The sequence below is a fragment of the Mixophyes fleayi genome, chromosome 9 (genome assembly GCF_038048845.1).
Source record: "Mixophyes fleayi isolate aMixFle1 chromosome 9, aMixFle1.hap1, whole genome shotgun sequence".
NCBI classification, from domain to species: domain Eukaryota; kingdom Metazoa; phylum Chordata; class Amphibia; order Anura; family Limnodynastidae; genus Mixophyes; species Mixophyes fleayi.
Window position 1 is genome coordinate 133447577 of NC_134410.1, and position 21644 is coordinate 133469220.

General features: G+C 41.0%; 1 protein-coding gene and 1 long non-coding RNA gene across 4 annotated transcripts in view; one reads left to right on the plus strand and one right to left on the minus strand.

Moving 5' to 3' along the window:
• The window catches only part of LOC142101380 (uncharacterized), a 535334-nt gene that overhangs the window by 276156 nt on the left and 237534 nt on the right, over window positions 1-21644 (plus strand). The gene's annotated exons all lie outside the window — the stretch shown is intronic.
• The window catches only part of GPSM1 (G protein signaling modulator 1), a 225195-nt gene that overhangs the window by 49445 nt on the left and 154106 nt on the right, over window positions 1-21644 (minus strand). For all 3 annotated transcript variants that reach the window (XM_075185837.1, XM_075185836.1, XM_075185834.1), the window contains exons 10-11: window positions 16538-16608; window positions 13460-13624 (exon numbers count right to left, since the gene is read on the minus strand). In XM_075185837.1, the coding sequence (XP_075041938.1) occupies window positions 13460-13624; window positions 16538-16608 (236 nt within the window). The remainder of the gene's footprint in view (window positions 1-13459; window positions 13625-16537; window positions 16609-21644) is intronic.

The following is a 21644-nucleotide window of genomic DNA, read 5'->3' on the forward strand; positions in this document are numbered from 1 at the left end:
ATGAGGCTTTTTTTCCTGTAATTTGGAACAACATGTCTAAAATCTACTAAATGACATTTAGAAATGGAGCTGTATTTTCCCCCAGTCTCTAGCAAACCCCTGTTTAGAAATAGTTGTGAATAGGGCCTCACTGTGTATACATTATTAGCGGTGCTCCTGACAGTCTGCAGGATGAGACACTTGTTGATCAGGGCAGTGATTTTGGCATTATTTTACAATAACAGATTTCTGGGCCCCTGGGTCTGGGCCCCGTACAGTTGCCGTTACTGTAACACATATGTATTTGTCTTTCTGTCCATTTATATACATTATATATAGTCTTCCTCTGATGCTTCTTGTATAGGTTCCAGAAGACTATGGAACTCGTCCTATTTCAAGGATCATTTGCAATGTTTGTTTTTCCTGTATTGTGTTACAAGTGACTGTCTATCTCTGGGGACTATGAATGGATACAGGACAGACACCAATTAGCAGTCTCCCATTCAACAGAGATTTTCCTTTCAGCAGAATCTCTGCATCTTTATTCCCTGACCACATCCTAGAATAACGAGGGGAAATGTATTTGCTTCCTTATACACAGATATTAGGAATAGTGTGGAATTACTACCTATGTCATGTGCCCATTACCCCTCTACACCTAGATCCCTAACAAGTACAGTCATGGCTGCCCCACATCTGCAAAACGTGAGATTGTACAACTCCTATAAATCAGTTCTATAAATTGAATTAGTCACTTTCACATGTAGGAATAGATGCCTCTTACGCGCAGTATTAAAATAATGGTCATATTTTTGGGGGGCTCTAATATACTGAAAATTCATGTAACAAATCTGAGAATGATAAATGATCCATGTCAGACTGAAGACAAACACCTGCTGGCAGCAGGCAAGGGACAGAGTCCTACACATATGACCTGTCATGGGCACAAAGCGTACATAGGACAGTCTCTGACATGGAAGTCATGCGGTATGTTAGCCAATGAGGATGGAGGGAATTCTCAGGCACTGCCAGTGTGGCGCAGAACATGGTGTGGACTTTATATCGGTTCTTGGTAGGCTTCCAGAGTAAGAAGATATTAATAGTCATCATTCACAACTATTAACAAGGGCGGCATTTCATTAAGTGTTGTTAACAAACTGTTATTTTTTGCACCCACTTTTTTTTTTAAAGATTCCACTAATTGTAGGTACAAAAAAGCCCTTCCACTTACTTAGCACAAAGACATGAAATACAGCAAACAGCAGCCTTCACCTTTTAGAATACAGCCAATGTTTTATTGTGTTGGATCTGTACAAGATGTAAACAGATTACACATTATAAATAAATAAAGCTGACTAAGAGAATAGATACACTCCACCTGTTCTTTCTAGATATTGTTACATAAAACAATTCAAATGAATGTTGGTTATTATTAAGGTATTTACAGTTAGTGTAAAGTTTAGAATATTATTTAATCAGGGACTCTGGTTATGATTAAATTATACTCATGCATTTAGTAATTATTTTAATGAACAGAAATCTGCAGCGGACACTTAGATAGTAAAGGTTCTGGTTTTCGGACAACCCCCATCCACCTGGCCAGTGCAGGTCTCCTTATACGGGAAGGAAGACCATGCGCTCTTGTCTTGTTGCTATGGTAACTAGTTGGATTGTAGCCTAGGAGAAGGTACCCGACAATGCTCCTGGCCGTGAATATGACACTTCATTAACAAAATACTGTTGTGGAGTCATGAAATAGATGTATATAAATTTACTTCACAGTTTGGCAACCTGCGGCTCTTCAGGTGTTGTGGAACTACAAGTCCCAGTTATAGGCTGCCAACCTCTGATCTACTTAAATTACTTTAAAATTTTGAGGCCAAAGGACAGAAAACCCCAATGGGACTTTCATTTATAAAACAAAACCTTGTTCATTATTACAGTAAAACACAGAGAATTGATCCTTGTTTGTCTATGGCTGATAAATAGACCCCATAATTTGGGTCCTTCCATACTGTAAAGTAATGTAAATATCAGCTATTGATACCAGCAGAACTGCCAATATTATGATGTCTTTTAAAAGATGTATCTCAGACATAGGAACTGCCTTTCTGAAGTCATTAAACAATACTCTGCTGGATGTGATACCTTTTCTCCAAGTTAGTCCCGCATTGTGTTTCTTACATGTCGTTCTGCGATATGTAAAGTGTTTCCTTATAAACAGAGAAGATAATTGCTTTCTTTGATAGGGATACAACAAAAATCAGCTCATTATGTGAATAATTAGCATGTAAATCAAATGTAGTTCCTTCCGTTCCATCTCACCTCCCACATAACTCATTTACAGCAATGATAATTAAAGCCACTCTTGAATGTAAGGACTTTGCTGTGCGCAGAATGATTAATTGGGGCAACAAGAGCATCTCAAAAGCAACTTAACCCCTTGGCTGCTGGACTAGTGCATTTAGTACTGATCAGTGTCAGCAGGCGCTGGGCATTCTTGGACCAATGTCATTTTAGACGCTGCAGTGGTCACATCTGCCCTTGACCCGAAGCCCAATGCAGCTCCTGTCTGTCCTATTTCCCAGGATGTTTATTTCTCACCTGAAATCTATAACTGAACAAATTAACAGGATAATGGAAAAAGTGTTCAGGGCTTCAGCAAACGTCATCTCACATGGGTGTCGCAGTATTCAACTAAAACATTCCAGGAGCTTGTTATTAGGCGATGATGCCCTGCTCTGGAGAGCTTACAATCTAGTGGGGATGGGGGTACAGTTAAGGACCAGGTCAGGCTGGAGTTCGGGACAGCAGAGCATGTGCTGGGCATGAGGAGTGAGTCAGGTGACTGTTGTGTAGCCTTTAGGCAATAGATGGGTTTTTGAAGATGGTTTAGCGCTTTGGATGCTGATAAGGGGTGGTAGGGAGCAGTCTAGTAGACGGGAGTGAAGGACAGGAGGAAGTTATAATGGACAAGGCAAGAGACATGGGGCTGACTGCCCTATTGTGGGTCGATGCATCTGCTCTGAGTGTAACATACTTCACATGTCTGCCAAGGTGCAAGCTCACATTCCTCCCTTGGATATGACGCAATGAGTGAGGATCGCTAAGGATTAAGGAGTAAGGATTTTGATTTGGATTCTGGAAGGTATGTGGAGCTAGTGTAGGGATTTGGAGTAGCAGATGTTGAGCTGCGAGAGAAATAGATTTTGCAGTACTTAGAATGATTTGAAGCGGGGAAATAAGCATTCCTCCCAGTCCCAACTATTCTGATTTAGGCTGGACAGACCCAAATTGAAGGCTCTGTCCTATCGGAGGTCGGCTTTGTTCCATGGTTCAGAAAGTTGGGAGGTCTGTCACCTGCCACTGGTATGCGTGGCATTTAAAGGGTGCTTTTAGGGATGTGGGGTGGGGACGGCCCCTGGTCGTATGTGCACATCTGCGTAGTTCCGATTCCCGAGTTTTATTTGCATCTTCAGCAAGAAAGGGGCATATTCTGGTGATTGATATAAGGGTATAATCACACAGGTGGTTTTTACCATAAAAAGAAAAGACACGGGGTTCTTCACACCCTGTTATTATACATTTTATTTAACAAGTTAGTAAATTTGTACTACTTTTTCCCTTGTTTTTAAATCTGTTTTATGCCCCTTTTATTGCAATGTAAAAAAATAATAGTAATAAAAAACCTCACAATAGTGTACGTGAGCATGGTCACCACTGTCACCATAGGATAACACCCCAATGCCCATCTGATAGTAGGAGTAACAGCACTAGTATTCCATGCTATCATCTTATATGGAACGTCTGCTACTGTGCAGGCTACACGTGCAAATAATTATATGAGTGACATGGAGAAGGAGAGACGTATATTATACACAGCTCTGCTATAAATGTCAGGGAAAGTCACTCCCGCTTCCAGCTGATCTTACACAGCAAATCACAGCATCTTTCCGTTAGTACAAGGTGACCAAATACTACAGGTCTGTAGCTGCGGGCACTTTATTCTCACATATATGGGGGCGTCAAATCTCTGCATATTCCTGTATATTAATATTAATGGGAGCTGCCACATGCTCATTCTGTTGAGACACAATGAAAAATCATCCAAGTACCATAATAAAACAACGCCATCGAGTGGCAAGATGATGATGATGAGGAAAGTACGGAGCAATGTTCCCTGATATATGTCTGTGGACGCAAAACTGTGGATGGATAAATAATTAAACACAGTGGTTGTATCTGTCTTTTCTGTATTTCCGTATACAAGAATCCAACTAATAGCAGCAAATCATGTCCAGAAAAAGACCAGCATATAACACCCAGCAAATATCCTGCTTATCATACCCAGCAAATGTCCTGCTTATCATACCCAGCAAATGTTTTGCATATCATACCCAGCAAATGTCCTGCATATCATACCCAGCAAATGTCCTGCATATAACACCCAGCAAATGTCCTGCATATAACACCCAGCAAATGTCCTGCATATAACACCCAGCAAATATCCTACTTATCATACCCAGCAAATGTCCTTAATATCATACCCAGCAAATGTCCTGCATATCATACCCAGCAAATGTCCTGCATATCATACCCAGCAAATATCCTGCTTATCATACCCAGCAAATGTCCTGCTTATCATACCCAGCAAATATCCTGCTTATCATACCCAGCAAATGTCCTTAATATCATACCCAGCAAATGTCCTGCTTATCATACCCAGCAAATGTCCTTAATATCATACCCAGCAAATGTCCTGCTTATCACACCCAGCAAATGTCCTTAATATCATACCCAGCAAATGTCCTTAATATCATACCCAGCAAATGTCCTACTTATCATAACCGGCAAATAAATGACTATAATATCATACCCAGCAAATATCCTGCTTATCATAACCGGCAAATGACCATAATATCATACCCAGCAAATGTCCTGCTTATCATACCCAGCAAATGTCCTGCTTATCATACCCAGCAAATGTCCTGCTTATCATACCCAGCAAATGTCCTGCTTATCATACCCAGCAAATGTCCTGCTTATCATACCCAGCAAATATCCTGCTTATCATACCCAGCATATATACTGCTTATCATACCCAGCAAATGTCCTTAATATCATACCCAGCAAATGTCCTTAATATCATACCCAGCAAATGTCCTGCTTATCATACCCAGCAAATATCCTGCTTATCATACCCAGCAAATGTCCTGCTTATCATACCCAGCAAATGTCCTGCTTATTATACCCAGCAAATGTCCTTAATATCATACCCAGCAAATGTCCTACTTATCATAACAGGCAAATAAATTATTATAATATCATACTCAGCAAATGTCCTACTTATCATAACCGGCAAATAAATGACTATAATATCATACCCAGCAAATATCCTGCTAATCATAACCGGCAAATGACCATAATATCATACCCAGCAAATGTCCTGCTTATCATACCCAGCAAATGTCCTGCTTATCATACCCAGCAAATGTCCTGCTTATCATACCCAGCAAATGTCCTGCTTATCATACCCAGCAAATGTCCTGCTTATCATACCCAGCAAATATCCTGCTTATCATACCCAGCAAATGTCCTTAATATCATACCCAGCAAATGTCCTTAATATCATACCCAGCAAATGTCCTGCTTATCATACCCAGCAAATGTCCTTAATATCATACCCAGCAAATGTCCTGCTTATCACACCCAGCAAATGTCCTGCTTATCACATCCAGCAAATGTCCTTAATATCATACCCAGCAAATGCCCTGCTTATCACACCCAGCAAATGTCCTTAATATCATACCCAGCAAATGTCCTTAATACCATACCCAGCAAATGTCCTACTTATCATAACAGGCAAATAAATGACTATAATATCATACTCAGCAAATGTCCTACTTATCATAACCGGCAAATAAATGACTATAATATCATACCCAGCAAATATCCTGCTTATCATAACCGGCAAATGACCATAATATCATACCCAGCAAATGTCCTTAATATCATACCCAGCAAATGTCCTGCTTATCATACCCAGCAAATGTCCTGCTTATCATACCCAGCAAATGTCCTGCTTATCATACCCAGCAAATGTCCTGCTTATCATACCCAGCAAATATCCTGCTTATCATACCCAGCAAATGTCCTTAATATCATACCCAGCAAATGTCCTGCTTATCATACCCAGCAAATGTCCTTAATATCATACCCAGCAAATGTCCTGCTTATCACACCCAGCAAATGTCCTGCTTATCACATCCAGCAAATGTCCTTAATATCATACCCAGCAAATGTCCTGCTTATCACACCCAGCAAATGTCCTTAATATCATACCCAGCAAATGTCCTTAATACCATACCCAGCAAATGTCCTACTTATCATAACAGGCAAATAAATGACTATAATATCATACTCAGCAAATGTCCTACTTATCATAACCGGCAAATAAATGACTATAATATCATACCCAGCAAATATCCTGCTTATCATACCCAGCAAATGTCCTGCTTATCATACCCAGCAAATGTCCTGCTTATCATACCCAGCAAATGTCCTGCTTATCATACCCAGCAAATGTCCTGCTTATCATACCCAGCAAATATCCTGCTTATCATACCCAGCAAATATCCTGCTTATCATACCCAGCATATATACTGCTTATCATACCCAGCATATATACTGCTTATCATACCCAGCAAATGTCCTTAATATCATACCCAGCAAATGTCCTTAATATCATACCCAGCAAATGTCCTGCTTATCATACCCAGCAAATATCCTGCTTATCATACCCAGCAAATGTCCTTAATATCATACCCAGCAAATGTCCTGCTTATCATACCCAGCAAATGTCCTTAATATCATACCCAGCAAATGTCCTGCTTATTATACCCAGCAAATGTCCTTAATATCATACCCAGCAAATGTCCTACTTATCATAACAGGCAAATAAATTACTATAATATCATACTCAGCAAATGTCCTACTTATCATAACCGGCAAATAAATGACTATAATATCATACCCAGCAAATATCCTGCTTATCATAACCGGCAAATGACCATAATATCATACCCAGCAAATGTCCTTAATATCATACCCAGCAAATGTCCTGCTTATCATACCCAGCAAATGTCCTGCTTATCATACCCAGCAAATGTCCTGCTTATCATACCCAGCAAATATCCTGCTTATCATACCCAGCAAATGTCCTTAATATCATACCCAGCAAATGTCCTGCTTATCATACCCAGCAAATGTCCTTAATATCATACCCAGCAAATGTCCTGCTTATCACACCCAGCAAATGTCCTTAATATCATACCCAGCAAATGTCCTTAATATCATACCCAGCAAATGTCCTACTTATCATAACAGGCAAATAAATGACTATAATATCATACTCAGCAAATGTCCTACTTATCATAACCGGCAAATAAATGACTATAATATCATACCCAGCAAATATCCTGCTTATCATAACCGGCAAATGACCATAATATCATACCCAGCAAATGTCCTGCTTATCATACCCAGCAAATGTCCTGCTAATCATACCCAGCAAATGTCCTGCTTATCATACCCAGCAAATGTCCTGCTTATCATACCCAGCAAATGTCCTGCTTATCATACCCAGCAAATGTCCTGCTTATCATACCCAGCAAATGTCCTGCTTATCATACCCAGCAAATGTCCTGCTTATCATACCCAGCAAATGTCCTGCTTATCATACCCAGCAAATAAATGACCATAATATCATACCCAGCAAATATCCTGCTTATCATAACCGGCAAATAAATGACTATAATATCATACCCAGCAAATGTCCTGCTTATCATAATCGGCAAATAAATGACTATAATATCATACCCAGCAAATGTCCTGCTTATCATACCCAGCAAATGTCCTGCTTATCATAACCGGCAAATGACCATTATATCATACTCAGCAAATGTCCTGCTTATCATACCCAGCAAATATCCTGCTTATCATACCCGGCAAATGACCATAATATCATACCCAGCAAATGTCCTGCTTATCATACCCGGCAAATGACCATAATATCATACCCAGCAAATGTCCTGCTTATCATACCCAGCAAATAAATGACCATAATATCATACCCAGCAAATAAATGACTATAATATCATACCCAGCAAATAAATGACTATAAAATCATACTCAGCAAATGTCCTGCTTATCATAACCGGCAAATAAATGACTATAATATCATACCCAGCAAATATTCTGCTCATCATACCCGGCAAATAAATGACTATAATATCATACCCAGCAAATATTCTGCTCATCATACCCAGCAAATAAATGACTATAATATCATACCCAGGAAATATCCTGCTTATCATAACCGGCAAAGAAATGACCATAATATCATACCCAGCAAATGTCCTGCTTATCATAACCGGCAAATAAATGACTATAATATCATACACAGCAAATGTCCTACTTATCATAACCGGCAAATAAATGACTATAATATCATACACAGCAAATGTCCTGCTTATCATAACCGGCAAATAAATGACTATAATATCATACACAGCAAATATCCTGCTTATCATACCCAGCAAATAAATGACTGTAATATGATACCCAGTAAATATCCTGCTTATCATAACCAGCAAATAAATGACCATAATATCATACCCAGCAAATATCCTGCTTATCATACCCAGCAAATAAATGACCATAATATCATACCCAGCAAATGTCCTGCTTATCATACCCAGCAAATGACCATAATATCATACCCAGCAAATGTCCTGCTTATCATACCCAGCAAATGACTATAATATCATACCCAGCAAATGTCCTGCTTATCATACCCAGCAAATGACCATAATATCATACCCAGCAAATGTCCTGCTTATCATACCCAGCAAATGTCCTGCTTATCATACCCAGCAAATGTCCTGCTTATCATACTCAGCAAATGTCCTACTTATCATAACCGGCAAATAAACGACTATAATATCATACCCAGCAAATGTCCTACTTATCATAACCGGCAAATAAATGACTATAATATCATACCCAGCAAATGTCCTGCTTATCATACCCAGCAAATGTCCTACTTATCATAACCGGCAAATAAATGACTATAATATCATACACAGCAAATATCCTGCTTATCATACCCAGCAAATAAATGACTGTAATATGATACCCAGTAAATATCCTGCTTATCATAACCAGCAAATAAATGACCATAATATCATACCCAGCAAATATCCTGCTTATCATAACCAGCAAATAAATGACCATAATATCATACCCAGCAAATGACCATAATATCATACCCAGCAAATGACCATAATATCATACTCCACCAATAAGCAGAAAACCCACAAAATGATCTACAAAATATATGTTTAGTATAACTTATCGCTTCCTCTGGCTTTATACTGTAAGTCCACCAACCAACATTTAGTATATAGACATCAACAATGTGGCTTTGATTAAGTGTATATCAAAGAAACACCAATACTACAATATTACGACCTTTTATTTTGCTCCAATGTGTTTTATATTACGTAATATGTTTAATCATCTACATCAGTTCCTAAGTCTAATGATCATAACGGCGGGACAATGGCGGTTACAGTCTATATTCTCTTCCATTATCCTTTGCCATATACTATTAACCTACCAGTATGTTCTTGGAGTGTAGAAGAAAACCGAAGCACCCAGAGGAAACCCACATAAACAAGGGGAGAACATACAAACTCCCCACAGATAGTTCCTGGTGTGATTAGAAGCCCTGACCTTCAAAAGTATTTGGACACTTGACCATTAGGGACTGTAATGACATTGTGTTCAAATACATATACTTTAATACATTCATTCTGTAGAGCATTTATGAGGTCAGGCCCTGATGTAGGACGAGAAGACCTGGCTCACAATCTCCGTTCCAGTTCATCCCAAAGGTGTTCCATGGGGCTGAGGTCAGGGCTCTGTGCGGCCAGTCATGTTCTTCCACATCGAACGCATCAAACCATGTCTTTGTAGTCCTTGCTGTGTGCACTGGGGCACAGTATAGAAAAGGGCCTTCCCCAAACTGTTGTCAAAGTTGGAAGCAGATCAATGTCCTAAATGACTGGTATGCTGAAGCATTAAGATTGCCCTTCAACTGAAGATAAGGGTCCTAGCCCAAACCCTGAAAGACAGCCCCATACCAATATCCCTCCTCCACCAAACTTCACAGTTGGCATAATGCAGTCAGGCAGGTAACGTTCTCCCGGCATCCGCCAAACCCAGACTCGCCCATCTGACTACCAAACAGAGGAGTGTGATTCATCACTCCACAGAACACATTTCCACAGTCCAGTGTCTGTGTGCTTTACACTACTAATTCAATAATTAACTTGTGTAGCCAAATACTTTTGTCCATATAGAGGTATCTATCTATCCATCTCATATTAACCACTGTGCCACCTAGACAACATGTTTCGGATATGACGCCCTTCATCAGGTAGTCAAGCAGTTTCTCTACTGCTGAAAAAGACCATTAGGAAAACTTACATACTTTTTTCATGACATTTTGGCATGTAAAGATCTGTGTGCTGTGTGTAAGGTGTAAAGATTGCCCCAGCTGGATTACACCTAGGACCTGATTATCCAATAGGCTCACTAAGCGCAACCTAGGGCACAAAACTTGTGGGGTGCACAACATTTTTTGGGGTGCAACATTTTTACAGTGAGAGGAACTGAAATTCATTTAAAATTATAAGAGAATAGTAATTCTCTCAAGTAAAAAAAGAAAAACAGGAAAAAAATGTAGTAAGGTTTTAATCTTAACGTATTCCCATGGTAAAGGCTGTAGACAATGAGTCATCTTTGGACAGGTCCTTGAGGATATGTAAGTAGAAGAGACAAGGATGGTGACAGTCCCCTCTCCCTGGACATCTTAACCCTCAGTAGCTTGTTTATGCCTCCGTTCTTCTATACAGTTCTGATTTTCATGAAAACTAACTAAGTGACCCTTTTAAAAAGCCAAACGGACTTGAGTTTTGAAAACACGGTATCATTTGTGTGTGTGGGGGGCTGAAAGAAGCTTAATTTTGTTTATACCTACAGCGCTTTAGCCTGGTGTGGAAAGTAAGGGGGCGCTACAAGCAAAATAGCCTTGGGCAGCTTGAACCCTTAATCCGCCCATGTTTACCTCCCAGTAATATCAGGCTGCTGAGTATATGAGCTGATCCTTGTGGCCACTTGCTCAGAGTTACTGCTTGGAAGGAAAGTGACTGGGGATGGAACGTTTGTGATTGATGTGATGCATTTTCCACAGGCTCTGCCATTGGGCAGAGGGTGAAGGACAGTGCAGTGGTGATCAATGCCAATTACATAACTGCTTGTAAAACTAAGAAATACAAAAACACTATAGTAATGTTTGTGATGCAGAGAGAATCCTTTGTACTTAGGAAACCATGTTACCCACTTGAATTACAGCCGAATCTCAAATATCTTCCGACATAACACGTTTCTGAGCATTACTTTATGTCAGACACGTTGCACTTTAAGTTTAGGGACCTTTGGGACATAAATGTGTTTCTATACCAGTTTTTGTGTTACTTCCTGTGATTTACATCCCTGACTATGATACTTTATACATTGAAAGGTTTAAAGGGTTAATGTCGCACTAGTTTTCTGCATTACTGATTGAAATAATATTTTATCCTTTCTATTTAACTCCTTATAGGAATCTTTAATCAATAATTAGGATAATATATACTGAGGTGCTACCAACCAGCTATAATTAGCATCAAGTAAAGCAAAGGAACAAAGCAAAACAATTTAAATTTGGTGTACTAATGTGGTCCAAAACTAGTACTATTAAAACCCACCTTTTATTAATAATTAATATAGCCTAAAATTGCAGCGAAATATAAAGTGAAAAAAGTGAAATAAAGTGATTTAAACATTGTTGTGTATCATCATCATCATTTATTTATACAGCGGCACTGTGCTGTGTATGACTATTACTGTACAGAAGGTTTGGAATTTCATCAGTATTCCCATTCCCTATGTTAGAATACCTTATTGTTAATATAATGACGCTATAATATTAAGACGACAATTATCCCCGAATAGTCTAATTATCCACTACAGGATGTCCCAATATCTTGTTATGGATTGCTGCAATACCTAGGTGACAAATTCCTATATTATATTATATATATATATGATACTTTAAACACAAGCTCAGGAAGAGAGAGACAAGCGTTTGGTTTTATTAACAATTTAATGACAAGCTGTCAGCATGTGTCTATTAAGGTAATCCAGCACTGTTCTCTGCGGCCCTAATGGTTAATGGGACAAGCTTCTCGCTAAGTCTGCAACCAGCAATTACTGCGGTTTCCTAATCTCCTATAACACAACATAAGATCTATGCAATTCCTTCACAACAGAGGGAGTTCTGCATCACCGTGTTTAAGTTACACATCTATTTATATACATGGAGAAGACGTGTTTTACAATTTGGGATAAAGGAAGTTATGAGTGACTGGATCTGTATCTGATCTTCTTGCCCCAGCAATACATTTCTACCTATAGACCTTTGTGTGATGTCTTGGTCCTAACCGCAAAATAAAGTCACGTTAAAGCAGTTTCCTAATGTACAATTGTCTAAAACTGAGCTAAATTACAAACCTGCTGTACGGTATGCACCAGCAGCGTGTGGCGGGCGTGAGGGCTGGTACTTTTACCCCTAATATTGTGTACATCATAAAATCCTTTTCTATCAGTCTGCACAGGATCAATCATATCTGCACTGATCCGGCTACGTAAATGGGCTCATGTCTATGGGGACTTTTCATAACATGAAAGACCACAAAAATATTTTCTTTTCAACCATTTGTCCAAATGAAGAAATAATACATTGATTTATCAAAATTTAGTGCTTTCCTTAATTATTTTTAAAGCGGTGATCACCCATTGGCAGTCCAGGTAGATATTTGCTCAATCACATTGTTTTACTAGTTGATACATTATTTTTAATGTATGCAGCAGGTTAACATAACATAAATGTTCAACCAGAGATATTATTGTACCACTAATTGTGTAAGTAGTAAATGTCGCCCTAGGAACTTTCATCAGAATAACAGCCCCTTGACCTCAGGAAGACACGCTAGGTGACTCCAAAGCACAGAATAAATGACATGCACATTGCTGAGTGCAGCGCGGCAGTAACAATATTGCACCTCACAATGGGGTAAGACGGGGAGATAGACCATAATGGGGGCTGGGGAGGGCAGATCTGGATGACAATGGCTTATAGAGATCTGAATAGTGCAGCTTTACTATTAAAGCAAAATATGTTCAGATAGTGTTTACAAAAAAATAAAAGTAATATATTTTTGCCTAAGTGGTAATTACACCCCTTTAATACAATTAGTAGTCAGTTTTCCATGCACTTGTTTTAACATATAATTGTGAAAGGTTTCTTCCTTACCAGATGCGGCATTTGTACTCTAACCTCCATAGCATCCACCCCGCCAACGTCCTGTGTTTTTGTGTCAGAAGAAAACTGATGTTCTTTATATTTTTTACTCCTCATGGGATTTGTAGTGAAGTCCTTTTTTACGCCCGGGGTGTGACAACTGTCTCCATTTCGGTTCTTTGAAACAAGAGACAAGAAATCAATCAACTTCACTTTTTTCCTCTACATCTGGCCGCATGGTGCAAGCGCTAAACAACAAGTTGGTCCCACAGATTGATCTGGAGGCCATCAGTTGACTACACGAACTGTCCTGGCAGATGATCCTGTATGTGGTAGGATTGGGCCACACTTGGCCCTACGGCCAATCTACTACTATCTACATACTAAAATACTATCTATCAAACCTGCGCTATAGTGTTTCTATCTCTCACATCCTCCCCTCCACCCCACTATCTGTTGGGGTCCCACAAGGCTCTGTTATTGGGCCTTTACTTTTTTCATTGTACACCTCCTCTCTTGGGGCACTAATTCGCTCATTCGGACTCCAGTATCACCTCTACGCTGATGACACCCACATCTATATCTCTTCCCCTGACCTCTCCCCTACGGTACTATATTGTGTAACCAATGGTCTTTCTGCTATCTCCACATGATGTCCCAACGCCACCTAAAGCTCAACATGTCCAAAACAGAGCTTAGTATCTTCCCTCCTACCAGAGTCACCACCTGCCCTCAGTCTCCCTCACCGTAACACCACAATGTCCTCAGTCTCACTCACCGTAACACCAATGTCCTCAGTCTCCCTCACCGTAACGCCACAATGCCCTCAGTCTCCCCCACCGTAACGCCACAATGCCCTCAGTCTCCCTCACCGTAACGCCACAATGTCCTCAGTCTCCCCCACCGTAACGCCACAATGCCCTCAGTCTCCCTCACCGTAACGCCACAATGCCCTCAGTCTCCCTCACCGTAACGCCACAATGCCCTCAGTCTCCCTCACCGTAACGCCACAATGCCCTCAGTCTCCCTCACCGTAACGCCACAATGCCCTCAGTCTCCCTCACCGTAACGCCACAATGTCCTCAGTCTCCCTCACCGTAACGCCACAATGTCCTCAGTCTCCCTCACCGTAACGCCACAATGCCCTCAGTCTCCCTCACCGTAACGCCACAATGCCCTCAGATCTCCCTCACCGTAACGCCACAATGCCCTCAGTCTCCCTCACCGTAACACCACAATGCCCTCAGTCTCCCTCACCGTAACGCCACAATGCCCTCAGTCTCCCTCACCGTAACGCCACAATGCCCTCAGATCTCCCTCACCGTAACGCCACAATGCCCTCAGTCTCCCTCACCGTAACGCCACAATGCCCTCAGTCTCCCCCACCGTAACGCCACAATGCCCTCAGTCTCCCTCACCGTAACGCCACAATGCCCTCAGTCTCCCTCACCGTAACGCCACAATGCCCTCAGTCTCCCTCACCGTAACGCCACAATGCCCTCAGTCTCCCTCACCGTAACGCCACAATGCCCTCAGTCTCCCTCACCGTAACGCCACAATGCCCTCAGTCTCCCTCACCGTAACGCCACAATGCCCTCAGTCTCCCTCACCGTAACGCCACAATGCCCTCAGTCTCCCTCACCGTAACGCCACAATGCCCTCAGTCTCCCCCACCGTAACGCCACAATGCCCTCAGTCTCCCGCTGCTTTGGTGTCACACTTAACTTCGCTCTCTGCTTTATTCCTCACATCCAGACTCTCTCCCAGTCCTGACGATTCCACGTTAAATACACTGCCAGAATACGCCCCTTTGTTACTCAACATGCTACCAAAACTCTTATCCATTCTCTCAGCATCTCCCGTCTTGACTACTGCAACCTCCTGCTATCTCGCGTTCCTGACACCTATATATCCACCCTTCAATCCATCCTAAATGCTGCTGCAACACTGATCTTCCTCTCTCACCGCTCCACATCTGCTGCTCCACTCTGCAAATCCCTACACTGGTTCCCTGTGTCCTCCAGAATCCAATTCAAATTACTCGCCCTTATCTACAAAGCCCTCAGCACCTCCACCCCTTCATACATCTCACATCTCATGTCATAATACTCTCCCTCCCGCTCTCTTAGATCTACCTCTGTCCTGCACCTTGTCTCGTCTCTGGTAACCACCTCTCACTCCCAGCTACAAGACTTCTCCCGTGCTGCCCCCACTTATGGAATTCCCTACCACGTCCAATCAGACTCTCCCACAGCCTTCAATTCTTTAGACGTTCTTTGAAAACCCATCTCTTTATTACAGCTTAGCTTATCCCCGATAACACTATTCAGGCTAATACACCCTCACATCTGTCCCAATCTCCACACTCGCTCCTCTTGTCTCAGCTGTAACCGCTTCCACTTAGAATGTGATCTCTCTAATGAGCAGGGTCCTTCATACCCTTTGTTTTCATGTCTGCCTTGTATGTCCCTGTTTTATCTATGTCCCTGTTTTCCCTACTGTACTGCGCTGCAGAGCACTGTGGTGCCTTACAAATCTATGATAATAATACGGCTAGCACATTATCACATCAGCTAACCAGTACGTGGACAGCTTAAGCCTAAGTAAATGTATGTACAATGTGACATCTCAGTTCTGTCAGGGAAATGAAACCATTATATCTAGATTTGTGATTCATGTTGGATTATACTGTATCAATACCAATATGAGCTTGTAGAGTATATTACAGTATTAGTTAGAGCAGGATGTCTCAACGTTTCTGTGTCAAGTCCCCCTTATACCACACATACCCCTAAACTGTGTAAAGTTATTCCAAGTATCTTCTAAACTGTATAAATATTTGTCAATCAATCCATTATATTTAAATATAAAAAAAAAACCTGTGTATTCAATTTGTTGTGTGAATATTTTATGTTGTAGTTATACATTAAATTGTTATTTAAAGTTGAATGTGACAGGATGACGTACCCTGGGGTACACCTAGCTGAGACCCTGATCTATACGACGTGTAACTCTCCCTGTGATATAAGAGGAGTTGTGATGTTCCTGTGCGGAGAGATGTCGGTGTGACATTACATTTGTATTTCTCACCTTTTCTGGAGGAAATGTGATTAGGTCTAAGCTGTCCATACTGGTCCTCTGCAGTCTCTTGGGTCTGGCTCCTACAAGACAACAACCACATTAAGAGGCATGAGACACTGAGGTATCCGTCCATTCTGGAAGCAGATCTGAGACCAGCTTCTAAACACACCGACAGACACTGCACATGGGCACAGAGGAAACATTCACCTAGTACCACACATGTGATGCTTATATATGTATGAACGCCTGTAAATAATGTCTGTATAAACAGTGACATCTTATGGTCTGCTGTAAAGGCCCAGTGCTACCACAAGGCGAACCAAGGAGGACGCCCCCTAACCCTTAGATATAACTCATGCATCTTCTTTTCAAATGGAAAAGACAAATAAGCCGATAGATGGCTGTAAGTTGATATAATATAACACAACGCTAATTAAATATTATCTGCTGGAGAGGACAATACATACACTGCCATATGGAAGTGGTGACACAGAGGTACAGATCATCATTATCGCATGGTACCATTGGACCAGCCCTTCAGTACACACAAGAGATATGACCCCTAAGAGATGGGGACACACCCACGTCTAACATGACCACACCCACGTCTAACATGACCACACCTACGTCTTACCTGACCACACCCACGTCTAACATGACCACACCCATACTATACTGATCTTATGCTGGCCCCAATGTCACCTCTCTAGGCGTATGGCGAGTCTACACTACATATAGACACATCTTTGGCACATGTGCAGTACAGAGGTGCATATATATATATATATATATATATATATATATATATATATATATATATATATATATATATATATATATATATATATATATAACTAGTGTATGCGCAACTCTAGGGGCTAGATTTACTAAGCTGCGTGTTTGAAAAAGTGGGGATGTTGCCTATAGCAACCAATCAGATTCTAGCTGTCATTTTGTAGAAGTTACTAAATAAATGAAAGCTAGAATCTGATTGGTTGCTATAGGCAACATCCCCACTTTTTCAAACCCGCATCTTAGTAAATCTAGCCCCAAGTCTATACAGTGATTTGTGTTACATTGAGATACAAATCATCAACAGCACCCAGACACAAATAAACAATTCACAAATGATTAAATCTGAAAGTAACGTTAGTCACTACCAGTATTATCTCTCTTGCCAATGTGACTGTAGCAGATGTTTGTCAATATAGAGTAATAGTAAAAGGTGACATTATCTCCACTTATGTAAATCTGGTCACTTATAACCTCGCACCTTAAACTCACAATAATGTAGGAGCCTGAACAAAGCTTCTGAAATCCAACCAAGTGCTGCATCTATTCCTGTAATATTGCTGCTGTGTATTAGACAAGAGGCGGCACTTTAATGTAGGAGATGACGGAGCTGTAGCTCCAGGACACCTTCTGGAAAGGGCCCATGAGAGGCAGATATGACCACCCCACAAACATCATTATGAAATGATAGCCCCTAAGGCTGTCTTCTGAACGTACTACCTGTGATAATAATGTTGTTATCCCTCGCAGAGCAAATATTACAGAGCGGGACAAACTGGGGAGGTCGGGGTGTGAACATCGCCATCAATGACAACAAGGGAGCCTGAAGACGGCCCAAGGTGAGACGTGATGGGCGGGGTCATCTTATGATGTCAGGATCGTTATCTTCAGGGTTACAGCTGGTTTTAACTTTTTTTAGTGTATTTTAAAATTTTCAATGCAAGTGTGAATATGGTTTAAGATTCAACAAAGCAATTTTACACCATCAGCGGCCTCTAGCTGTCTCTAACACCCACTTTCCCGGTAGATTGGAGGGATACTAAAAATGGTGGCTATTCTACAGTGCCGTAACTAGACATTTTAGTGCCCTGGGCGAGACAGGGCACCGGCGCCCCCATCTAAGTGGGAGTGACATTTGTCAAGTGGGTGTGGCCAACCTAATGTGGGGGTGTGGCTAGCACTTTACTGAAAAAATTCTGTTACACATTTGCAAATGCATGATAAGCCAAATGCATGATTATATAGATATAGATATAGATATAGAGAGAGAGATATCTATAACTCTATCTATAGTTCTGATGCATATGGCTTCTCATACATTTGCTATTATGTGTATTATAAAATAGAAATGATTAAACTTATAGTTGAGAAATAGAGAGAGATTAAGTAAAATAAGGTGCTAGTGAGATCAGTGGGAGTAGAGGTGGGTCGGAAGGGTAGTGTCGTATAAGTGGGCTGGAATAGGAGGTTGGATATGGATTAGGTAGGTGGAAGGAATGAGTGAGATTGGTAGTGGAATGGAATAGAATTGAGAATTATGCTCTTATAGGAGCAGTTTGTTGTGAAAAATACTTTGTCTAGCAGTGGTCGTCAGCGGTGATCGGCGCTGTAGTTGCAGCCGAGCGGCTTCCTGCTTTAGCATTTGTAATGCAAGTTTGCATTCCAAATACTAAACTTCCTGTCAGTGGAACGCACATGCGTTCCACTGCTTCCGATGCCGGGAATAGTTTGTTTCTCTTGGGGGAAGCTCAAGCTAGCAGGCAGATGGATGTATGAGCGCTGTGTGTAGGGATTGAGCCTGGGCGCAGGTAGCGAGCGGCTAATGCGCCCACTTGGGCTTACGCCCTGGGCGACAGCACCACCCGCACCTGCCTAGTTATGTCTCTGTGCCCCATAATGTGTCAATGCAAAATCACACACTGCTAAAATGTGAATGAATAATACATTTGCCATTCTCTTCTAATGTTGGTTTTAACTCTGGTGACATGACCAGTTAAAATCATTTTTTTTAAATATAAATAAAAGCTATTATTTTAAACAAATTGTACTTTGTCTCATAGGGATCTGTCTGCAGTGGTAGCTAGGCGCATATTATATTACTAATATTATTATTATTATTGTATTTTATTCATAAAGCGCCACAAAGGGTCTTCAGCGTCATACAGAGAGCATACAGTAAAATATAGTCAAAACAGTACTATAGACAGCAACAAGAAGTTGAACATGAGACATAATGTAGGGAGGACTCTGCCTCTGAGAGCTTAAATTGGAGATAATTCTAAATATTGGTATGTACAATATGGTTTTTTAAATCAGTAAACAGAAAACCCACTTTGAACATAAACTGTCCACAGACAGCGCAGGTCACATCTTACTACCATTTTTACAATAAGTATAAAAGAACCTTAAATGGTTATTATTCAATGATGAATATCAAGAGGGATGGGGCTCAGGTTCTCACAGCAGTCCGCTGGCTTTTGCATTTAATATCAGTAGTGTAAAAACGTAAATAATTTTGTGTGCAAAAAAATAATTTATGCTGTGTGCGGCTGCTGACATTGCACATTACCTAGTTTAAAGTTTACAATGACCATGTATTTTATAGTACATGGTCACTGTATAGGTTATCACATTTACAGTATGCACAGTTATACTAGATATGACTGAGTTTTGGGATATACCATTTTGTGGTACTAACTTCTCTAGCAGTGTTGTTCAGCGGTGATCGGCGCTGTAGCTGCGGCCGAGCGGCTTCCTGCTTTGGCATTTGGAACACAAGTTTGCATTCCAAATGCATAACTTCCTGTCAATGGAACGCATGTGCGTTCCACTGACAGGTAGTGAGGCATTTGGAATGCAAACTTGCGTTCCAAATGCCAAAGCAGGAGGCTGCTCGGCCGCAGCTACAGCGTCCGATGCCAGGAATAGGTTGTTTCTCGGCAGGCAGATGGATGTAAGAGCGCTGTGTGCGGTGATTGAGCCTGGGCACAGAGGCAGGTAGCGGGCGGCTAATGCGCCCCCTTGGGCTTGCGCCCTGGGCGACGGCACCGCCCGCACCTGCCTCGTTACGGCTCTGCTATTCTATACTGGAGGATACCCTTTAATGTTCTGCTTGTAACACTGAGTCTTGTACTGCCCCAGCCTAGTGGGGGCACTATGGGCCTGATTTATCAAGGGACGCATACTGAATGCAATGTGTGTTTGCTTTAAAACACATGTAAATCAGGTATGTTCGTGCGGTGATGTATTTGGGTCTAGGTCCCCTCTGCTCTACAAGATAAGACTCTGCAGGATATGTCCTATATATATATATATGTGGAATATAAAGTCACAAAAAAACGCACAGAAGAAAAATAAACTATTCAATTAATGTCATATGTTAATAATATAGGCACTGAGGATAAAACATTAAAAATTAACAGTGTATTTTTCATTGTTTTTTCCCCCCATGACATACATTATGTTACAGTATGTTAAAAATGTTTAGTGTACATAAAATAAATGTTTACAGTTGCTCTTGATTGTAACAGCTGCATACACAGCTGGTATCACTGGTAATCTGCACTTAGACTAGACCTATAGCTGGTATCACTGGTAATCTGCACTTAGACTAGACCTATAGCTGGTATCACTAGTATTCAGCACTTAGACTAGACATATAGCTGGTATCACTGGTAATCTGCACTTAGACTAGACCTATAGCTGGTATCACTGGTAATCTGCACTTAGACTAGACCTACAGCTGGTATCACTGGTATTCAGCACTTAGACTAGACCTATAGCTGGTATCACTGGTATTCAGCACTTAGACTAGACCTATAGCTGGTATCACTGGTAATCTGCACTTAGACTAGACCTATAGCTGGTATCACTGGTAATCTGCACTTAGACTAGACCTACAGCTGGTATCACTGGTATTCAGCACTTAGACTAGACCTATAGCTGGTATCACTGGTATTCAGCACTTAGACTAGACCTATAGCTGGTATCACTGGTAATCTGCACTTAGACTAGACCTATAGCTGGTATCACTGGTAATCTGCACTTAGACTAGACCTGCAGCTGGTATCACTGGTATTCAGCACTTAGACTAGACCTATAGCTGGTATCACTAGTATTCGGCACTTAGACTAGACCTATAGCTGGTATCACTGGTAATCTGCACTTAGACTAGACCTATAGCTGGTATCACTGGTAATCTGCACTTAGACTAGACCTATAGCTGGTATCACTAGTATTCAGCACTTAGACTAGACCTGCAGCTGGTATCACTGGTATTCAGCACTTAGACTAGACCTATAGCTGGTATCACTAGTATTCGGCA